Source organism: Pyxicephalus adspersus, chromosome 3, assembly GCF_032062135.1.
Source record: "Pyxicephalus adspersus chromosome 3, UCB_Pads_2.0, whole genome shotgun sequence".
Taxonomy (NCBI): Eukaryota; Metazoa; Chordata; class Amphibia; order Anura; family Pyxicephalidae; genus Pyxicephalus; species Pyxicephalus adspersus.
The window spans coordinates 70,135,963-70,156,694 of NC_092860.1; the positions used below are offsets into that span (position 1 = coordinate 70,135,963).

The following is a 20,732-nucleotide window of genomic DNA, read 5'->3' on the forward strand; positions in this document are numbered from 1 at the left end:
GCAGCATAAAGCCAGGATGCCATTGGCAACAATAAGTGGATATTTGCTCAACTGAATACCCACTGTTTACATTCAGAATATCAACACCAATCCACTACTCTAACCAGGTGGGAACCCACATAATATAAACAGAAGTCAGGGACACCCAACCCTTCAGCTGATTTAGGATAGAACAATAAAAGTTGATTCAGCCAAGGCTTTCGATTCCTCCACATAATTTAGAATAGAGAAAAGTGCACAGTTTTGAAATTGGCCCTGGTTAGCCCTAAACGGCCAAAGCAAGGGTTCCAGGAAGATAGAGGTTAACCCTTGGAGGCGCCATTGTACCTTTGAAAGGAGTCTGGTAAATACCAATTTATTCTGATCACAGTCGAGGGTTGGAAAAAGGCAGACCAGATCCACTTTACTTATCCCTCCCCTACCTAAAAGGGACAAAACTCACCTTGTCAGAATGGATAAAATTTTTTGGCCCGGTGTACAATCCCTGTTTTGTAACTCCAACACCATTCCCTCCCATAACGTAATGGCTGACTAGGCTCCATGAAATTTACTCGATGGAAGAAGCTATTTCTTCTGAACTCACTGATAAATTATTATCTTATTATTATCAATTATTATATTATTGTCTTGAGCTGTGAGGGTTACATTTGAGTAGTCACCTATATTCAGATATGTCTTGATTTATGTTGCTTGCTTAATTAGGTCAAGAAAGTTATTCCTTTTCAAGGCCTGAATACTAATTTAAATGTGACACTTAATTTTTTTATTAACAATACAAAATATTTCTAAAATTCTGTTTTCATGTTGTCACAATGCAGTACTATGAGTGTAGAGAAGTGAGGGAAAAAAAGGTTTTAAACAATTGTAGAACTAGGCTGCAACATAAAAAAACTGAAATAAGTGAACGTGGTCAGAGTACAGAAGCCCCTGTATGTCAAAACTGTGATGCTAAACATGTAGGCATGAAAAATGAAGCAGTTAGTATAAGGAGAGTGGGGCCCTTCAAAGACAGTGTCACTTTGCACTGCATGGGCAAGGTGATAGTGTTTCTAACAACATTTAATTGTAATAAGCTAGCCAAAGTCTTGTATGTTTCTAAAACGTTTTTTCTACATTATTGAACATACCAATTATCAGCAAAGTTCTAGGCCTTAACCACCTGAGCGTTACACTGATTTCTAGATTTCTGTTCCAAAAGCGTCACAGGTTTTCATAAAGAAAGCCAGCTGGCTTTCTCCTCTAAGCCGGCCGGCTTTTTCTTTTAAGGAGAGGGACCCCCGACGCTGGAGGACGACGCTGGAACACGGAACCGAAGCTGGATTAGCACAGCGAGACCAGGTAAGTGGGGATTTTAGTGTAGGCGAAAAAATACGGGGTTAACCAAAAGAGCAAAAATATTTAGTGCGAGAAATTACGGGCTTAGCGGTTAGGGGGTTAAGTGTCTGCTTATTATTATTCAAAGAATAATCACTCTGGGTGTCAACCATTTCAAAAGATAACACTACCTGTCTAATTGATGACACTTATCAACTATAGTCCTTGTTAATTTTAAAGATTGTAAACATTTATTTAATACAAACTGTATTTAAAAGGAAGATGAACATATATACCATTAGAAATATCCAGCTTATTATGTCAGAAGTATTTGCTTAGCTAGACAGTGAGCCACCACAAACAAATGTCATCTGGAGGAGGGGATTGCAAAACAATTAGGGCAAAAGCTAGCATTCTCTGCTGTAGCCACATCAACCTTTTAAATCTTAGTAAAAATGTGGACTGATGACGTGGTTGCCACCTTAGTAACACCAAGGTTTGATGTCAGACATTCAGAAAGCACTGACTGCTCTCATAGAATAAACAGGGATGGGAACAGTTCCCTATGGGTGAAGACATAAACTTGGTAAATGTAAACATCTGGAGACAGTGAAGGCTAAAGCAGCAATACCCATGGAGGAACCTCAAGAATCCTTCTTCTTAGGGCATGTGGTGAAATACATTTCCTTGACAAATAAACTTTAATGTGATTTGTTACAAATCCACAGTGGTTTCCTTGTTGAATGAGAAAACAAAAACTACTTTACTGTCATGTACATACTTGCATGACAAGGTAAAACAAATCTTAGCTTATTTGGTGAGGTAAAGCTCACCAAAAAGGCCACTTTGTGTAAAACAGTCAAAACAAATAGTTTTGAAGAGGCAGACAAAATCCGCGGCATTGACTTTCTAAAGCTCAAGTCGATCCACAGAATTATGCAGAGATTTTTCCCAAGATCTTAAAATGATGAGAGAATGATGAAGGTTAAGATATCACACTACCAATACCAAATTAGGCTTAAAAGAGCTAAAGCCACTTTGAACTATGTGAACACCAACGGTAACTACGTTACAATGTCCATACAAAAATGGGAACCTCAGTAAATGCAAAGCCCATTTGATACAAAGTAGCCACCAACTAGTCAATCCAATCCATGTAAAAGCACAGAACCCTTAGGTGAGCATCATTTTAAGTATTGTAAAGAGGTTGTAAAAAAAAGCCACTAAAATCTCTAGCTAGGGTGACTGGAACGATTACTCCATGAGGTCAGAATATGCAAGTTGTTGAAAATGCACTTTCTACCCTGTGAAGACCAAGTAGACACAAACCTTAATGTCAAAAGTGACTTATTAATGGAAAAGGGAGGGAGTGTCTACGGCCACCTCTCAGACATGTATAATTGAATAAAGAAAAAGATAGAGCTTTGAGGCTGGAAGTGTTAAAAGTTAATTATGTATTGAGATACATTTAAATCATACATAATTATCATAACATCATCAGATAACCATATCTGTTTTATATTCAGTTCTGTTTTATAATCAGAGCTTGGATATACATACTAGACAGTGGTTTCCGAACACATTCAAATTCAGAAGACGTAACCATATCAGTCAGTAAGTTCCAACGCATTTCGCCTTGCGGGCTTCCTCAGGAAGATCGTAGCAGTCTACATTACATTCAGATATACATATATATATATGTATTACATAATCAGATAATGTACATACAGGTATATACATGATAAATAATGAATCTCAAGTATATTTACTTTAGCTCTAGTTTGAAAGATGGTTAAAAAAGATGTATTGTGCATATGCCAAGTCTATAAACTGTACATATAGATAGTAACATGATTATTATTATTGTGCGTGTATGATGTATGGAAATTAAATGACCTTTTCAACCATCTTTCAAACTAGAAATGGAATACAAAGATTTAGTACAGCACCATTTAGGACATTGCACCATGTAAATTATTAGAATGATAAGAGGGTACAGTACCCGATTCCTCTTTAAGTCCAAGTATAAATACTTACAAACATGGGTCAGCTGTTCAGCAACAAAATAAGTGACATTGTCATGGACACCAGATTTCTATCTGCTTTTTATTCCCTATTTTTGAGCAGAGAGAAATTTCTCCTTGGGCTTGTGCTTGCTGAAAGCCAAAGCAGATTCCTTTAGCTCACAAACCACACTAAGGCGGAAACAACATATACAGGTTATTAGGTAAATTATACCTGCTGTGGTACAGTCAAAAGAGATGTTTGGGACAATGTATGCTTGCATTGGGAAGAGAAATGCTCAGGGATTCCTCTATTCAAGGACACTGGGAACAGCTTGCACATCTAAATGTGCTCTTAGTAGGTGGTCCAGATGTGGAAGGTGCAGAGAAGTGGCTTTTTTAAGGTAAGTCTTGCTTTATTTCCTTTACACCAAACCCTTATACGGTATACTATTTATGCAAATGACCAATATTATTATACTCTTTATAACATGCAACTTTGATTCAACAACTGAAGAAAGAATACAATAACACAATACTAAAAGTCTCTCAGTATTTGAATCTCAACCAGAATGATTTGTCCACTTTAACAGCATCTATGAAGTATAACTTCATTTATATTGCACTAAAATTATTTTAGTTAAATACAAATTGCACTAAAATTATTCCAGTTGGATATAACTAACCAACCTGTGCTTCTTTTCCTCCACTGTAGAAATATTACACTATTACTCATCTATGTGATATCCTGGCATATTTTATGGTCTAAGCAACTAAAAAGTAAGTGGGAAATTCTTTACCTATTTAACACAGTTATTATTACCATCTTAAAATGCTTACTATTCATAACATTACACATTTATTAAATATTCCTTTACTCCATATTGATTGTAATACATAAATACCTTTCCTTTTGAGAAAATACAATATTACACCTATGAGATTTTATAACACTTATTGAGTACACACTCAGAATATGAGTTAAGGGCCCTTTTTGGAGACATAACATCAAATGCACTATGTCAGACAAAATTTGTATATAACACTGGGGAACAATTTCGAACAAATATTTTGTTGACTTCAATTTTTAAGCTTATTTACACTAAAATAGGTATGCAGATTCTGAAAATGCAGTTACCGTATTTTTCGGACCATAAGACGCACTTTTCTCCCTCCTAAAGTGGGGGGAAAATCAGGGTGCGTCTTATGGTCCGAATGCAGAGGTACAGGGGCATATTTTTTTACTTCGCCGATTGATTTGATGAATGCCGATCGGCGCCGCCTTCATGGGCGGGCACAAGTGCCGCACGCTGGATCTCAGGGGAAATCAAATGAATTTTTTTTTCTTGTTTTCCCGTGCAGAAAACCTGGTGCGTCCTATAGTCCGGAGCGTCTAATGGTCTGAAAAATACGGTAGTTTTCTTCTATCACGTCAGTTTTTTTCCGTACCGTTTATATTAATGGGATTACTGTAGCGTGGATTTTTATTGGCTATTCATTTACACACAAGACAGTGTGGTCAGAGGTTGTGCGTTGCTCTACGTAGTGATTAAGCAATTTTTCTACTTACACACATATTTCCTTTCTTTCAGATCATGTCTGGCTCTGCTGTTTCTCCTCCTAAGTGCCTTAACAGCCCTGATTCATTTTGGTATATCTGTGGCAGTTTCACCATTCCCAGTCAAAGGGTGAACATCAGCACATTTGTAGAGCAAGCCTATTTGGCATAATTCAAAGTGAAAATTGGTGATAAAGATAAGTCTTGGGCCCCTCTAAGGTGTGCAAACAGTGTGTTGAGGGTTTATGGATGTGGACAAAGTGAACACATGATAAGATGCCATTTGGTATACCTATGGTTTTGCGAGAGCCAGGAGATCATTTCAGTGACTGTTACTTTTGTATAGTGAAAACTACAGGATATAACAAGAAAAATAAATGTAACATAGACTGTCCCAGTCTACCAACCACTATACGCCCAGTGACTCATTCAGATGAAATCCCAGTGCCGGTTTTCATTACACTACCCTCTCTTGAAGAACATGATTATGGTGAAGAACTAGGTAACAACAATGATGAAGAGTTTGATTTGCATGTTTGATCAGCATGAGTTGAATGATTTGGCATGTGATTTGGGACTATCGAAGAAGGCTTCAGAACTCCTAGTATCAAGACTGTGTGAGACAAACTTACTTGAAAAACCAGGGAAATTGCATTTCTGCAGTACTTTAGAACTGACAGTGGCTTTTTGTATTGCCATAACATACTTAGTTTCATGGAGTAATTGGGAATTCCAATCTATAACTCAACTGAATTGTGACTAATCATCGATAGCTCAAAGCGGAGCTTAAAGTGTGTCCTCCTTCACAATGCCAATATATATGGGTCAGTCCCAACTGGCCATTCAGTTTCTCCTTGTGAAGACTATGCAAACATAAAGAGAGTCATCTAGTTGTTGCAATATCACCAACACAATTGGGTCCTCTGTTTTGACCTTAAAATGGTATGCTTGCAGAGGTCGTGAGAGGCATTGGGTGGAAAGGAAATGGTCTCCAAGATCTGCTCTAAAACCAGGTGATCCAAAAATTCTTCATCAGCTACTTGTTCATAGAAAGAATATTATATTCCCGCCTCTGCACATGAAACTGGGTCTGGCCTCTGCACATGAAACTGGGTCTGATGAAGCATTTCGTTAAAGCTGTGCCAACTGAAGAAGACTGTTTCAAGTACCTCATTTTGGCATTTCCTAGCCTGTCTTTTGAAAACGTAAAGGCCGGTGTGTTTGATGGTCCACAGATTCGGCAGCTTATCAAAGATGAATATTTCATCAGGACAATGTCAGAAGTCGAAAAGAACGCTTGGTTATCATTTAAAGCCATTGTCAGGAACTTTCTTGGAAACACACAAGCAAATAATTACACAGAAATGGTCCAGAAACTCTTGGAGAACTACAAAATGCTTGGTTGCAATATAAGCATTAAGGTGCATTTTCTGCTTGGCCATCTTTCTAACTTCCCAGAAAACCTTGGTGCAGTCAGTGATGATTTGAAGGTCATGGAAGGACGGTATCAGGGTAGATTGGATATGATATGATCATATTGCATATGATGGCTGACTATTGATGGAGCATCCAGCGGGATTGTCCTTACACTAAACACTCCAGGAAAAGCTATAGGCGTAAATTTTTACCTTAACTGCTTACCCGATTATTTTTCAAGAGTAACAATAAATCCTTTATATGAACAAAAGAAATCTAAATAAACAGTTCATTCAAGTTATTTATTTTTTCATTGTATGTAAAATTTGTATGTTTTTTGACAAAAATGAAGGGTACCCTGTATCGAAAAAAATGGATGTGATAGCAAAAAACTGGGGTCATTTCTGGATTCACCACCCAAAAATTTAGTGTAAGATCTAACTCAATAAAAAATTTGTTACCCAGTGTAATCATTGTTTATACTACTTTTTATTTATATATTTTATTTAATACACACACAGATATCTTGAACAAGCTTCTACAGCTACCCTTAAACAGTATTGCTAACTTCATATAAGTCATTTTTTATGTAAGTTAAGTTCTGATGCAATTACCACTTATAATTCATTGTTTATACTCTAAAGTATATAAATATCTATGTACTTTTTTTGTACAGCCACTAAAATACAGTCTCTGCAGATCCCCTGAGGAAGCCGCTAGGCAAAACGCATCAGGAAGAGATGTATAACCTACGACCAACATTTTATTGAGCTAGGGATTTCATCCTGCATAGCTTTTCGGTCTATTTACGCCCATGATTATACAATGGGAAAAGACCACTTGTAACCTCTGTATATTTCGATAATTGTTATGATTGGGACAATTTATTACAATACGAGGGGGTGCCGAGAATTTCCTGGCTTTGCCCAGAAAGAAGAGAGCCAGAGTTATGAAATTTCGACTTAATTGCCTCCTTCAGCTGGTCCAGGAGGTTAGCATATTACCGTCGGGGGATACTAGAGCCCTGAGGTAGGTAGTCCACCAACAGAATACCGTCTTTGTCCCAGAAGACGGATGCCATGACTTTTTAGGCAGATTTCTGGGTACAGAACTACTTTGGGCGCAATGACCTGCTGTGGCGCCATTCCTTTGACTGTTCCTTGGTTTCAGGGTCATAGATGTGGAGCAAAGTTTCATCCTCAGTCACTAACCAAGCCAAAAAGTCCTGTGCAGCTTCAAAATGGGCCAAAACGGCTTTGGATGCTTCAACTCGTTCCTTCTTCTGATCACTGTTCAAACATTTTGTCACCCACTTCGCTGAAAGCTTGCACATGTGTAGGACAGTGGTGATAAACCCAACACACTCCCATGAGATGTCAAGTATCTGGGCTATCTTTTTTGTGGATATTCACTGGTCCTCAATAATCAACTCATGGACAGCATTGCAGGTTGCCGGACGCCCACTGCAGGGCTCACCTTCAACGGTGAAATCCCCAGTCTTGAAACGCGATATCCAGGTTTTGACAGTGCTGTAGGAAGGACACTTCAGTTTTAAGAATCGCAAAGACCTGATATTTGCACAGTTACATACTAAGATATTAGAATGTCATATGCCCCCACACTCACTTTTCTATTTCATCTGGAAGGAGGCAAAGCCAGGAATTCTTAGCACCCCCTCGTATAAGCACAAATTGTCAAAAACCCCAGCTTTATCACTTCTTTTTCTTCCTTGATTATACCTTACTCACATGGGGTGGCAATAATTATTCATTACCAGGAAAGATTGCTATACCTACCTATATATAACATACAGACAGAGCAGGTAAATTCCTTTTTTTGGTGCTTGAAGGCCATGCACTGCAGTAGTTTTCCAGATGCTTCATGCATTGTTTCAGGGAAAGGCTACCACGAACCACACCACAACAGCAAATGCTCACAAACACCTGAAAAATTGCTATGGAATGTTCCCAAAGCCAAACAGTTGAAAATTAGCACCAGGAGTGCTTAAACACTTGGTTGAAAAATGCCTGCCTGAACTTAGCCTAGTTGTCCTAGTTAGTCTATATAAAAGGATAAATAAGGGCTTGTTTAAAGTGTTGGTACTACTAGATCAGAATATGTAAATACTTTAGTGGTCATGGTCTGGGTATATATTCACTAGGGATCATGACCATAATGCCTATTTAAAGCAGCTCTCTTCTCAATCCTGTCTATAGGAAACAATTAAGGAAAACATTTTTAACAGTTCCTCAAATCCTAAATGAGTAGATTATCTCTACGTTATGCTGCCATGGAAAAAAAGGGAAGCCATGCCCACTCAGAGATATCATCTCTCCTTTTCAAAATTGTATATTGGAAATTTGAGCATGCCCCAATCTTGGGTAGTGCCACTAGTCACCAACCAATAACTTTTGAAATGTACTTAAAAACAAATAAGCAGATGTATTAAGAATTCAAAAACATTTTCTGTGAAAAAGTACGTTGCATTTATCTATCACAGTACAAGAATAATCTACAAATGCTTCATGTTTATGTTACCAACATTAAATCAACTATACCAGTATTTACATGTTGTTTGGGAAATATATATGAAAACAAAATAAATGATCAGGTTTTAGATGGTTAGCTACATGACATGGTGAGGCATCATTTGTATAGGCGTTGTTAAAAAAAAAACTCTCACTTTTTTTCTTTAGAAAAAGCATACTTAGAGAATTAAATAGGCTTCTTTGTAGACCCTTTTCTGCTAAAAACAAGTTTCAGATAAAAAAATATACAAAAGTAATTTGTTTTGACAACCATTATTACTCTGGGTGCACATCTGTTCATGGTCCCTGACCTCGAAAGTACTGAAGCTAGAAAGTAACATATCTAATAAGAGGTTGACAGCTTATATACACTAAACAACCACTTTATTAGGTACACCTATTCAATTTGCTTGTTAACACAAATATCTAAAAAGCATGTAGGTATTTAAAAAAAAAAACCTGCATGTAGGCATTTTAAAAATAAGTTTTTAAAAAAAACAAGCATCAGAATGGGGAAGGTGATTTAGGTGACTTTGAGCATGGGATGGTTGTTTGGTCAGAGCATGGACAGAAAAACATACATTTTCTTCAAAGCTGCAGTTCTCCGGGCGAAAATACCTTGTTGATGACAGAGGAGGATGGTTAGACAGGTTCTAGCTGAAAGAAAGGCAATAGTAACTCAAGTACAATTGGAGTATGGGGAACAGTATTTCTGAACACACAACACATCAAACCTTAAAGCAGATGGGCTACAGCAGTAGTAGACCAAATAAAGTGCTAATCTTGTCTACAAAGAACAGACACACGGTGCTGGCCAGCCGCGATCCAAGATGGCCACATTTTGATCGGGCTCCGAGATCTCTGTGTGTGTTCCAGCATCAGCTAGCAATCAGAGCAGGTCCTTTTGTCCCATTTTTACGGGATTCTTACCTTGTTCACTGGTGCCTTCGGGATGAGTAAGAAATTTGGCGGACTCCACTCCTAGATGTAGAATCCCGTGACCTCTTTGTCCATGCGGCATGGTCCCAAGGTGGCGGACATCATGCAGTAGCTAACAACACGCCAGCCTCTCCTCTTCATCCAGAGACCACGGATGAGATCCCCAGCGACGGTTCTTTCCTATCCGTTCCCAGTGCACAGCCAAATCCTTCCTGCAGAGATTCTGAGTTGTTGGAGCGATTTAAGCAGCTGCTGTAGCAGGAACTCTCCCAGGCCACAGGCAAGTTATTTGTCACTCTTACCAGGGAGATTAGAGATTTGGGCAATAGAGTCCACACTGCTGAGCAGAAAGAGCAGAAAATGGATGACGCCATTACAGTGATAGACTCACATGAACTGGACACCTTAGCATGCTTCAGAAAGCGGCAATGCTCAGTATTGAGGATTCAGAAAACCTCCACTGCAGGGCTAATCTTTGTGTACGGGGGATTCCAGAGACAATTGTCGATTAACCAGGTTTTATTCTGGCCTTGTTCCAAGAATTGCTTCCAGATTATCCACCTGAACGGCTGGAACTGGACAGAGTCAACCGGGCCTTAGGTCCTAAAAAAACAGATGGCCCCCCGTGGGACATTATTCTCAAACCACAAAAGAAGCCATTTTAAGACCATCCTGGAATAAAAGGAACCTTGTCTTTCAGTCTCATTCATATCAAAGCTTTGCTGACCTAGCACCGTAGACAATCCAAAAGCAGAAAGCCCTTAAACTTTTTCTACAAATATTGCAACACCTGGATATCAGGTATAGGTGGGGTTTCCCTGTTAAGCTCCAAATCACATATCACAATCGTCAGCACTTTTATCTCCACCCAATAACTGTTTTTATCTACAGTTGCAGTCATCTCCATCTGCCTCACCTACCAAGCCACAGCCTGCCTCACAAAGGTCCCCACATCTCTCGCCTATCTGGGATAAATCCTCCATGAATAGACGCTCTCCTGTAAAGGATTGTCCCGTTCACCTGATAGTTCTCTGAGATCCGAGGACTGATTTTGTCCTAGGGGTATTGCCTATCTTATTGCTTTTCTATGATGCAATCCTGTGCACTGTTATAGATTCAATAATGGTTGTGTGCCTTAGTTTTATTATCCAGGAAAGCAATAACGGTTGCCTTATCAGAATGATTTATAGTTGTCGCGGTCATGTCCTTTGCAGTTGACCAAAGCCAAGTTAGCGGAACACACTCGGGGGTGTCTGGCGTGGTAGGTCTTGCTTATGCACAAGACTAGATCCTGCTTTGGCAGTTTTGATTGTTCCTGTGGTGCCTTGAGCCACATAGGTTTTGTTTATGTGTTTTTTTGTCTTAGTTATTTGTTTGATTTCCATTTCCTGTTTATGACCCTAGTCAACACTGCTAAGTCCTACATGCCCTGGAAGAAAATGTTGTCCACTTTGCCAGATTATACGGATTTGGTTCAGCTTTTGTTGCTACATCTTCCTCATTTTTTTTGGCTGACAATGATTTTATAGTTTTTTCTCACAATGTCCAGGGTCTGAATTCCCCTACCAAAAGGAGAAAAGTGTTTAATCATTATTCCTCTTTGGAGCTCATGTTTTAAGTTTGCAGAAAATGCGGTTTTCAGTTTCCTCCAAGCCTAAATATGTTCCTAAGTCTTACACTCAAGTTCACTAGGCTTGTTTTTCTGAAAAAAAGAGAGGTGTTTTATTTGCTTTCCACCGCTCTGTTCCCTTCTGTTGTGAGCTGGAACTGGCTAATCCTACTGGCCGCCATTTAAATTTAATTTACCTTCAGGACAAATTGTATGATGTTGACATTACCATGATCAATTATTATGCTCCTAACTCCCATCAATTGCAATTTTTCATACATTTTTTCTCTCTTGTTGAGAGACACGCGAGAGATATATTGCTATTGATGGGAGATTCAAATTTAATCATTGACCCTAAACTTGATCACTTATCTAAGCCACAATCTGGGTTCCCCCTATCTGCCCCTGGGATGCCCTCATATTTCTCAAAGCTATTGACCCGCTATCGATGGATTGATGTATGAAGAAAGCTTAATCCTATAGTTAAGGATTACTCATTTTTTTCTGCAACGCATGGTTGTCTGACCAGAATAGACCATATTTTTGTGCAACAATACTTTTTTCTCCTAAGTTTCTAAATCCAAAATATTAACTACTCCATGGTCTGACCACTCTGCTATATTAATGCAATGCCACTCTTTGGTCCCTAAGTTGCGTACTTTTCATTTGCGTCTCAATGATGCGTTACTTTCCTCAACGAAAAAAACTAATGATATCAAACAGGCTCTGCTTCACTTTTTTTTATATCAATAGTGCATCAGTTACATCGCCAACTACATTATGGGATGCCCATAAGGCTACCCTACTCTGAGTTTTGATCCAACTATCTTCCCGTCAGAAAAAGGCTAGAAACTGGAAAATTGCAGCAATTGACAAATAAGCTGAAATCCGACTCATCTAGTTGACTGTATAGGGAGATTCAGCAAGTAAGAATAGAATTAAATAGTTTATTAGACTACCAAGTAGAGAAACAAATTTGTTGGTCGAAACGGAACTATTACGCTAGAACGAACAAGCCTGGTCCCATTCTGGCTAAGGTACTTTCTCCCAAACAGGGCCTGTCAGAACCTATTAAATTGAGAAAACCCACTGGTCACATTTCAGCTAACCCCAACACTATTTGTTCTATGTTCACGGACGTACTCTCTAAAGTTTATGATTACGGGGGGCCATTAGCTCTGAGAAAGCTGATAATAATTTTTGGATACTCCCCTGCCGGTATTGACTGCTGCTCTAGCAGAATCAATGGAGACTGATTCAAGTCCGATATTCATCCTATTACTTGGAGCCTTTTTCTATCTTTAGAGGGACAAGACAGAGATGCCCTTTGTCCCCCATTTTGTTTATGTAAGCAATTGAACCCCTAGCGTGCCTGATTGGAGAGAATCCTAATATTCGGAATTTCGGTTTCTGGCTCCATGTATAAAATAAGTTTGTTTGCCGACGACCTTCTCTTAACCATCACTCAACCAAGAATTTCTATTCCCAATTCGTTAGATATACTTAGGAAGTTTGCTAATGTCTCAGGTCTGGTGATTATTGAGCAAAAATCTGAAGCCCTCAACCTTAATTTGTCTGCTGATTTATGTTAGGCCCTACAAGGTGCATTCTGTTTTAAATGGGCTTCCTCCCATCTGGAATATTTGGGCATAAAACTGACCAGCAAGTACTCCACCCTTTTTACTGTTAATTATTCCTCTTTGTTGGCGGAACTTAAGAGGTTAATGCAAAAATGGAGTCTTCATCCTATCTCCTGGATAGGCAGGATCAACTCAGTTAAAATGACGATTCTTCCAAAACTACTTTACTATTTCAGAACACTTGCAGTTTCGGTCCCTATGCATATACTGAAAACCTTCCAGGGTAGGATCTTCTCCTTTATATGAAATAATAAAAAGTCATGAATTAACAGAACCACTATGTATGCCCACAAGCGTCAAGGTGGTCTGGGGGTACCCAATGTTCTAAAATATTATCAGGCAGCCCAAATAGCCCCGCTAGCACCATTGCAGGGTGAAAAGCCCCATTCTGGGTGTCTTTAGAAGCCAGTCTAGTGTCCCCAGTAGCAGTGGGAGCACTTACTTGGCTACCCCCTAAATTACGCCCTCCCACCATGAGCATTCATCTGCAGCAAATTTTAAGTTAGGGTATTCAGCAGGTTTGTTGTCCCCACATTTGGCGCTACTTCCTATACAACGCAACCCCCTTTTTAAGCCAGGATTCGCCTGAGACTTTTAATTGGTGGAAGGCTCATAATTTGAGATGGTTTATTCCCTTTTAGGGAGGGTTTCTATTGTTAGTTGGGAGGAGGTTCGTATGACCCATCAAGCACCAAATAATGAGCTGTTTCACTGTATGCAGCTAAGACATTGGCTTAATTCCCTGACTAGAGGTGTGGATCTTTCGTGCATCTATCCTGCAGGATAGCACACCATGTCACAATGTTTATATTATCTCAAACTGGTTTCTCGAATATGATAATAAGTTCACTGTACTCAAAAGGCCTCCACAGTCACCATATTCTCAGTCTCCCAGAGCATCTATGTGGTGGAAAAATAGCTGCTTGATGCGATCATGTCAATATGGACCAAAATACTTATGGAACATTTCCAGCAACCTTGTTAGATCTATGTTGAAATACTATAGTTCTAAAAGCAAAAGCAGGTTCAAGTCGGTACTAGCAAGGTGTACCTATTAAAGTGGCTAGTGAGCGTATTTTATCACAAAACATGTCTCCTATAACTTCCATTCATTGCTAAATTATTTTTTAACCACACTTTTCAATGAGTTTTAGTTTTTATATATTCAGAGTGGCTGCTGATGTAGTCCTAAAAAGCAATAACCTAATTTACTATTCCAGGAGCTACTATTCCTGCAAGGACATATAAACATGATTTGTGTGGAAAGAAATATTTACTCAACATATTTTTCTAATATGCAGTTATTTCCTCTTCTACTTATTAACAGGTCTAATTGACCCAATTATGAATCGAACAGTGTGATTGCAACCAAGATATAAGAGCTAAACGTTCTTGATTTTGGGAGACAGAGAAAAAGATCACTGTATTATGAAAAATGATAAATTTAGGATATTTTAAAATTGCAGGTATTATTACCTCTTTAGACTAAATCTTCAAATGCCAGATCACAATTATAAAAAAAAAACTTCCAGTTTCCAAAAATAATGTGATGACACAAAACACTGGATACACTTATACATTGCATGAAGCTAACTGAAATGGATTGGGGTTTGAGATTAGCACACTGGAGGATTAGGACAATGAAGGGGAGTAGTAATTATATCATCCCCTACAATATCCCAACCTACTAATCCATTGGTTTTAGGAATAGAGAACATCGTCTTTAATCAATATGCCAAAAGTTATCCGGTTAAAATATTAAAGGTATAACTATTCATCATGCTATATTATAAGCAGTAGCCAAAACACCCAGAACAAAACTGCAGGTAGGGAGTTTTATATGGGAATGTTTTATATAAAATTTGAATATAGTTCTCACCTCAGAAGCAGTTTTCTTTCCCACCACATCTGAGAAAAAAAAAAAGGAAGAGATGTATGCAAATAATGAACAACAACAAAAACAAGTCTGCTGATTCAGTGAATTAAAAATTAAAGTAGTATTTAACCCAAATTATTTTTTGGTTTTGTGTTGTTTTTTTGTTTTTAACATACTGAGCATTGTATATCCCTTCATTTTCTTTGCTAAACCCTGGTGATGAGTATCCTTTTTCTGCTCCCCGTTGTACCATTAAAGCTATTATACTTTTCTTTTACTGCACATTGGTTAACATTTCTTTTAGAGCAGTATTGCCCAACCATCCGGGGGTCGCTGATAAAACTTGTGGGCCACAATGGAAACAAACATTAAAAATTTATGTTTAAACTACAATAGTTTTAATTTGAAATGAAATTAAATTGAACTGTTTCTAGTTACCATAAAATACATGCACAAAAAAAAAGGGATGATAAATCAAGAAATTCTCCATTCACCATTTGATTCTCATTTTATTATTATATTATTTTATTAATGAAAGATACAAAACTAAAGCTATGATACAGTACTGGCTAATCATATATTGCTCCCCGCTCACCATTCCTGTACCAAAGAGCAGAAACTACACTAACCTTCTTTGCACCCTAAAATCTCTGCAATGAATACTTTCAGAGAAATGCAACTCATGTTACAATTAGCCAAGGGGGACACGTTCTTACTGCTACATATTCAGTCCCTGCATCTTCCTGTTCCTGAGAAATTAGGGTTCACAGAATGTAAGTGGCCAGATATATGTGAAAGAGTAGCATGATATAAAAGCTAAAGTTTCTTATCTTATGATGGTGCCACAGCAATAACATTTTAGGGGGAATTAGCCTAAAAAGTCACCCACTTATCCTACATTTTAATATACTTACAGCTCCCCTTTCAGGTGAAATTGGGGTTCAAAAAACATCAGTGGACAAATATATGTGACAGGGCACCATAGTATAGTAGGAGTGATACAATTTTAGTTGTGGGGGGTAGCCATAAGAGTCCCCCACTTATTCTACATTTCCCTTCCTCTACTGTCAAATAAATATCGGGGTTCCCAGAAGGTAAGTGGCCAGCTATGTGTGACAGGTAAAGTTTTTGTATCTTGTGATGGCGCCATAGTGATGTAATATTAGGGGAAGTTAGCCATAGGAGTCCTGCAGTTGCACTTACATTTCCTTTTTCTTAGAGAAAATTTCAGAGAAATTGGGGTTGATAGAGAGTAAGGGGATAGCTATGTGTGACAGGATGAAATGATATAATGGGTATAATATTTTAATGGGGAAGGAGGGGGGACAAAAGGGGTTTCCTACTGGCTGCCACATTTCCAGTTGCCAACATCCCCCTGTTCCAGAAAAATTGGGGTTCAAACTCAAAAAAAAAAAATGAGATGCGCGCTTTCTCTCCCCTGCAACACAACAAGCAGAGAGGAAATGAGCAGGGGGACAGATCTGACCGCTCTGAGGGCCAGATGTGGCCCACGGGCTGTAGGTTGGGCACCCTTGTTCTAGAGTATCACTGAAAGGCACTTTTGCCTCCTGCAACTTACTAATTTCACTAAGGCAGAAGAAATGTCAACACATTTGCAAGCACTTGGGGTTGTCTACATTGTATTATTAATAAAAACACAGATATAAGGTATGGGTCAGCTTGATGGCTCACCTTTGCAGAACTAGGTTACTGGGCCAGAACACTATCTGCAAAGAGTTTGTATGTTCTCCCCGTGTTTGTGTGGGTTTCCTCTGGGCACTCTAGTTACCTCCAATATTCGAAAAACATACAGTTAGGTTATTTAGCTTCAACTCAAAAAACATGTCTTTAGACTGTAATAATGACACATGACTATGGGAGGGAAATTGGATTTTGAGTTCCTTTCAAGATAGTTATTGCTATTACTATGGACTTTGCAAAGTATTACCTAATATATTGGCACTATATAAATACAGGTTAATAATAATAATGTCAACTCATTTGCAAACACTTGGGACTGTGAACATTCTATGATTATTAAAATACAGATATAAAAATTAGTCACCATTCCTAAACTGAAATACCCATACAAATTGGGCAATGGAAACCACTATAAATGTAAATTGCACGCGAGTCAAATTGTTCGGAGTCATCAAGCTGTCTATGGCACATTATGGACTATTTATCTGGGTGTCATAGTACATTTTTGTAAGGAAATACTATGTTAACACTAAGGGCTTTAGTTATAAAACAGGGAATCTGACATCCCTGGTGGGATCAATTACTGCCATTGGATAGTTCTCCCCAGCCCTGATGGCCTGGACACCCAGTTGTCATGCCTCCCCTGCACAGCACATCTCAGCTAGGATGAGATCAGGACACATGCAGACCCACACCTATCTGCCAGTTTTTGCTGTATCATATTCTACAGCCTAGCAACTTGCTGTGTACAAACCTTCATACCTCCTAAACCGTTAGTCATAACAACCTGAAATTTTCAGGGTGCACAAAACAAGCTTGGGGATATGGGGAGCACAAGTTAAAAACTTGTGAAAATACAACATTGGGAAATTAGTTTCAAAACCAAGTACAACTAGAAGCCCCTAATTGAAAATGCCAATTAAGTACCCCAGAAGCCACTTCCCCAGAAAGGAGCATTGGGATGAGACCTCTAAATTTATACATACCTTTTACAAAACTATAACAGTCATACTATGCTACTTTGTATAATTTTCTTCTTTGTATCCAAAATTCCCTAAAATAGTGAGGTGTACGAAACTAAAAATGTAGGTGCAAATGGGAAACACCCATGGCTAACATTTTGTCACTATGGCATCATAAGAACATAAAAAAATATGCTCATCAAAACAAAATTGGGGTCAAGGTACTGGAAGGGTACAGACATGTGTACCAGGGAGGTGAGTTTTGATAGGTACAGTTTTTTTATGTTGTAATGATCCCATGGTGATGAAAGTTTGTGGTGTGCCCCTCATTTGCACCTATATTTTTGTTTACTTGCAACTCCCTGTTCTGGAGAAATTAGGGTTCAAGCTAGAGAAGCAGACGTGTGCAACAGGGCAGGGCAGTGCATTTTGATAGATAGAATTTTTTATAGAATGGTATGTCCTAATGATGCCATGCTGATGAAATTTGCCTTTGAAACAGCACTCCTTGTTCAATTTTCATAAGTTTCCAAACTTGTGACCCCGTATCTGAAAATTCTTTTAAGCAATCATTAATATCATCAGGGGCTTTCCAATAATGTAAATCTCAATGCTCAATCTCACACATGCGCAGTGAGATCGGAGCTTTTGTTTTTACGTTTTTAGAAAGACACGTCACTTGATATCGCACTTGCTAGGCTTGGTTTGTGGACGGATCAAGTGAATTTTATTTTTCATGAAGATGTGAAGCTACATCTGAAGTTAGGCTGAAATCACACTGGCAGTGAAGTTGCATTTGCTGCGTTTGCCCCTTCCTCACGCCACAAACCACTGATGCTTGAAAAACTGCTATGCCTGAAAAGGCAGTTACTGCTTGTTACCAATCCCAGGTGCCTAGCAGTTGCCAGTTTCACTCAGGAGTGGTAAAAGGCAGAGTTTTTTTTCTTTATGCGAATGTGAACTAAACCTAACTTTTTACACTACTTTATTATACTATTATACTACTACATGTTATTACACTCCTAACAAAACATGGAACACTAATGTCACACTTTGAAAGAAGGAACCAGTAGCAGATGCTGTTGGTAGCTCATTTATGGTGTGAGTCCTAAGAAGGGTCAGGGCGCAGAGTCTAAGCAACAGCCTGGTTTTCTCCAGACCCTTTACAGATGAGGATGTTGTGCTGTAGGCTGTTGCGGGCACACCAGGGTAGGCAGGATAATGCACAGTACCAAAGCAGAGCAGTAGCAAGAAGTACCAAAGCAGAGGATAGTCAAGGAACAAAGCCAGGGGTTAAGTACCAGGAATCCAGAAATTAGACACAGGGGTCACCAATGACTCAGGGGTCACCGCAGATACAGGCAACACTGAACAGACAAATTACAGATTGGGCAACAGAGGGTTAACACAGGAGCTGGTCAGGGAAAGCATTCAATCAACCAACAGGTGTAAAGGAAATGCTCAGCAGAGCTAGGGGATCGGCACTAGGGGAGACACTAGTGCGTGAGTGCCGAGTGCTGTGTCTGAGCCAGCTACATAGGCAAGGGTGATTAAATGGCTATTTCCTGATTGGCCAGCCGGAGGGAGGATGCAGGCATGCCCACGAACAAAACTGAGACACCAGCGCTTTAGCGAGGCAGAGGTAAGTGTGACAACTAGGACGTTAGGTCATAATACACAGCACTAAACAGTTTGGGCATTACACAAAAAGATGGAAAATTTGGACATAATAACGGGGCAGACTTTAGAATGTTGGAACAAAGTAAAAGGGGTAGGTACAACACTAATACAGTAAAAGGGATATCTGGATACCTATAGCATAAGAACAAGGAGCACTAAATTTGCTGTGTATTGCCTCGCACATTTTAAACCACCCAGTCACCACCTTAAAAAAGAATCTCGGGAGAACACTGCATAAATAACATGAACCTGGAGGATTCCCATCAGGGAATGTTTGAGGGAATGTCTGATTCCCTATTTTATCAAAAGAACCCTAAGATTTACCCGAGTGGACTCATTTTTTTCTAGAGTACATTATTTTTAGAAGTAAATACACTTATTAGTTAACACTAATATTTGCCTTTTTTATATAGCCAATATATGCTATTAAGTATAAAAAATACTACTTGGAAATTGGAGTTCACAACACTGATAAACAATTTAGTTGAGCAATGGATCACTTCTCCACAGGCACTGGTTCCCAGACTGTTCCCCCTTACAGGCACAGGTAGACTGTGAATGTGCAATATATCCTGCATTACCCAAGAAGGGGCAGGGGAGCATAAAAACAGGTCAATATTTTGGGCTGTACTAGGTGTTTAACTGCATCTGTAAAGAAGCAGCTAAAATGTGCTTTACAAAAAACTGAAGTCCAAGATGATGTGCTTATCTTTAAACCTTCTATTTATGTCTTTGTAAAAGAAAAATCCACTTTTATGTAAAGTGCTTTCCAATATAGAAACTGTAAACTGGGTTATCATATTTTTTAACATCTGATAATAATACTAATTTAAACCCCTTTAATAGACCTGTTTTTCTTAATCTGATTTCAATCGGCATGTTCAGTTTTAACTCTACACAACCATTAAAAGGCAATCTATTGCAAACATCTAACCATACAGCAGTTGACATTTAGAAACAATTTAGATTAAAAAAGGGGACTTCTAAGGATGCAGCCTGGTCATTGTACAAGAAACAGATATTCTGCTTTTATCTACATAAACATACAAATGTCTATTTATTATATCTATTTTATTGTCTCTTGCCCATAAGCAAAACAGACCAGAGGGGATTAGATGAGAACAGATTTACAATGGGAAGAAGGGGGTGGCAATGACTGGATTTAGACTAAGGAAGGAGGGAGTGCAAAGGATTAATCAGCTGATGACATCATCTCTATATAGAACATCTTGCACTTGCTAAGTGTTATGAGAAACCTGCAAGTTCTGTTAACCAGTTAAAAAAAGATTGTTTTTTTAAGACTGAAAAAAAAGAAAAATGTTAAACTCTTGACCTTTGTCATCTACATACATCTACATACAAATTATGCAGCTAACACTAATATATAATTGACTTAAGCTACGTACACACTTCCAATTATTATCGTTGGAAAACGAACGACGAACGTTCATGCACGATATATACGAACGATCGTATAGCAACGATTCTGCACATAGAGTTAACGAC

At 38.6% G+C, this 20,732-nt stretch overlaps 1 protein-coding gene across 4 annotated transcripts in view; it reads right to left on the reverse strand.

Annotated features, from left to right (window-relative positions):
* PIP5K1C (phosphatidylinositol-4-phosphate 5-kinase type 1 gamma) overlaps positions 1-20,732 on the reverse strand; it is a 150,159-nt gene that overhangs the window by 121,876 nt on the left and 7,551 nt on the right. For all 4 annotated transcript variants that reach the window (XM_072405098.1, XM_072405096.1, XM_072405099.1 and 1 more), the window contains exon 2: positions 14,887-14,915. In XM_072405098.1, coding sequence (XP_072261199.1) covers positions 14,887-14,915 — 29 coding nt within the window. The remainder of the gene's footprint in view (positions 1-14,886; positions 14,916-20,732) is intronic.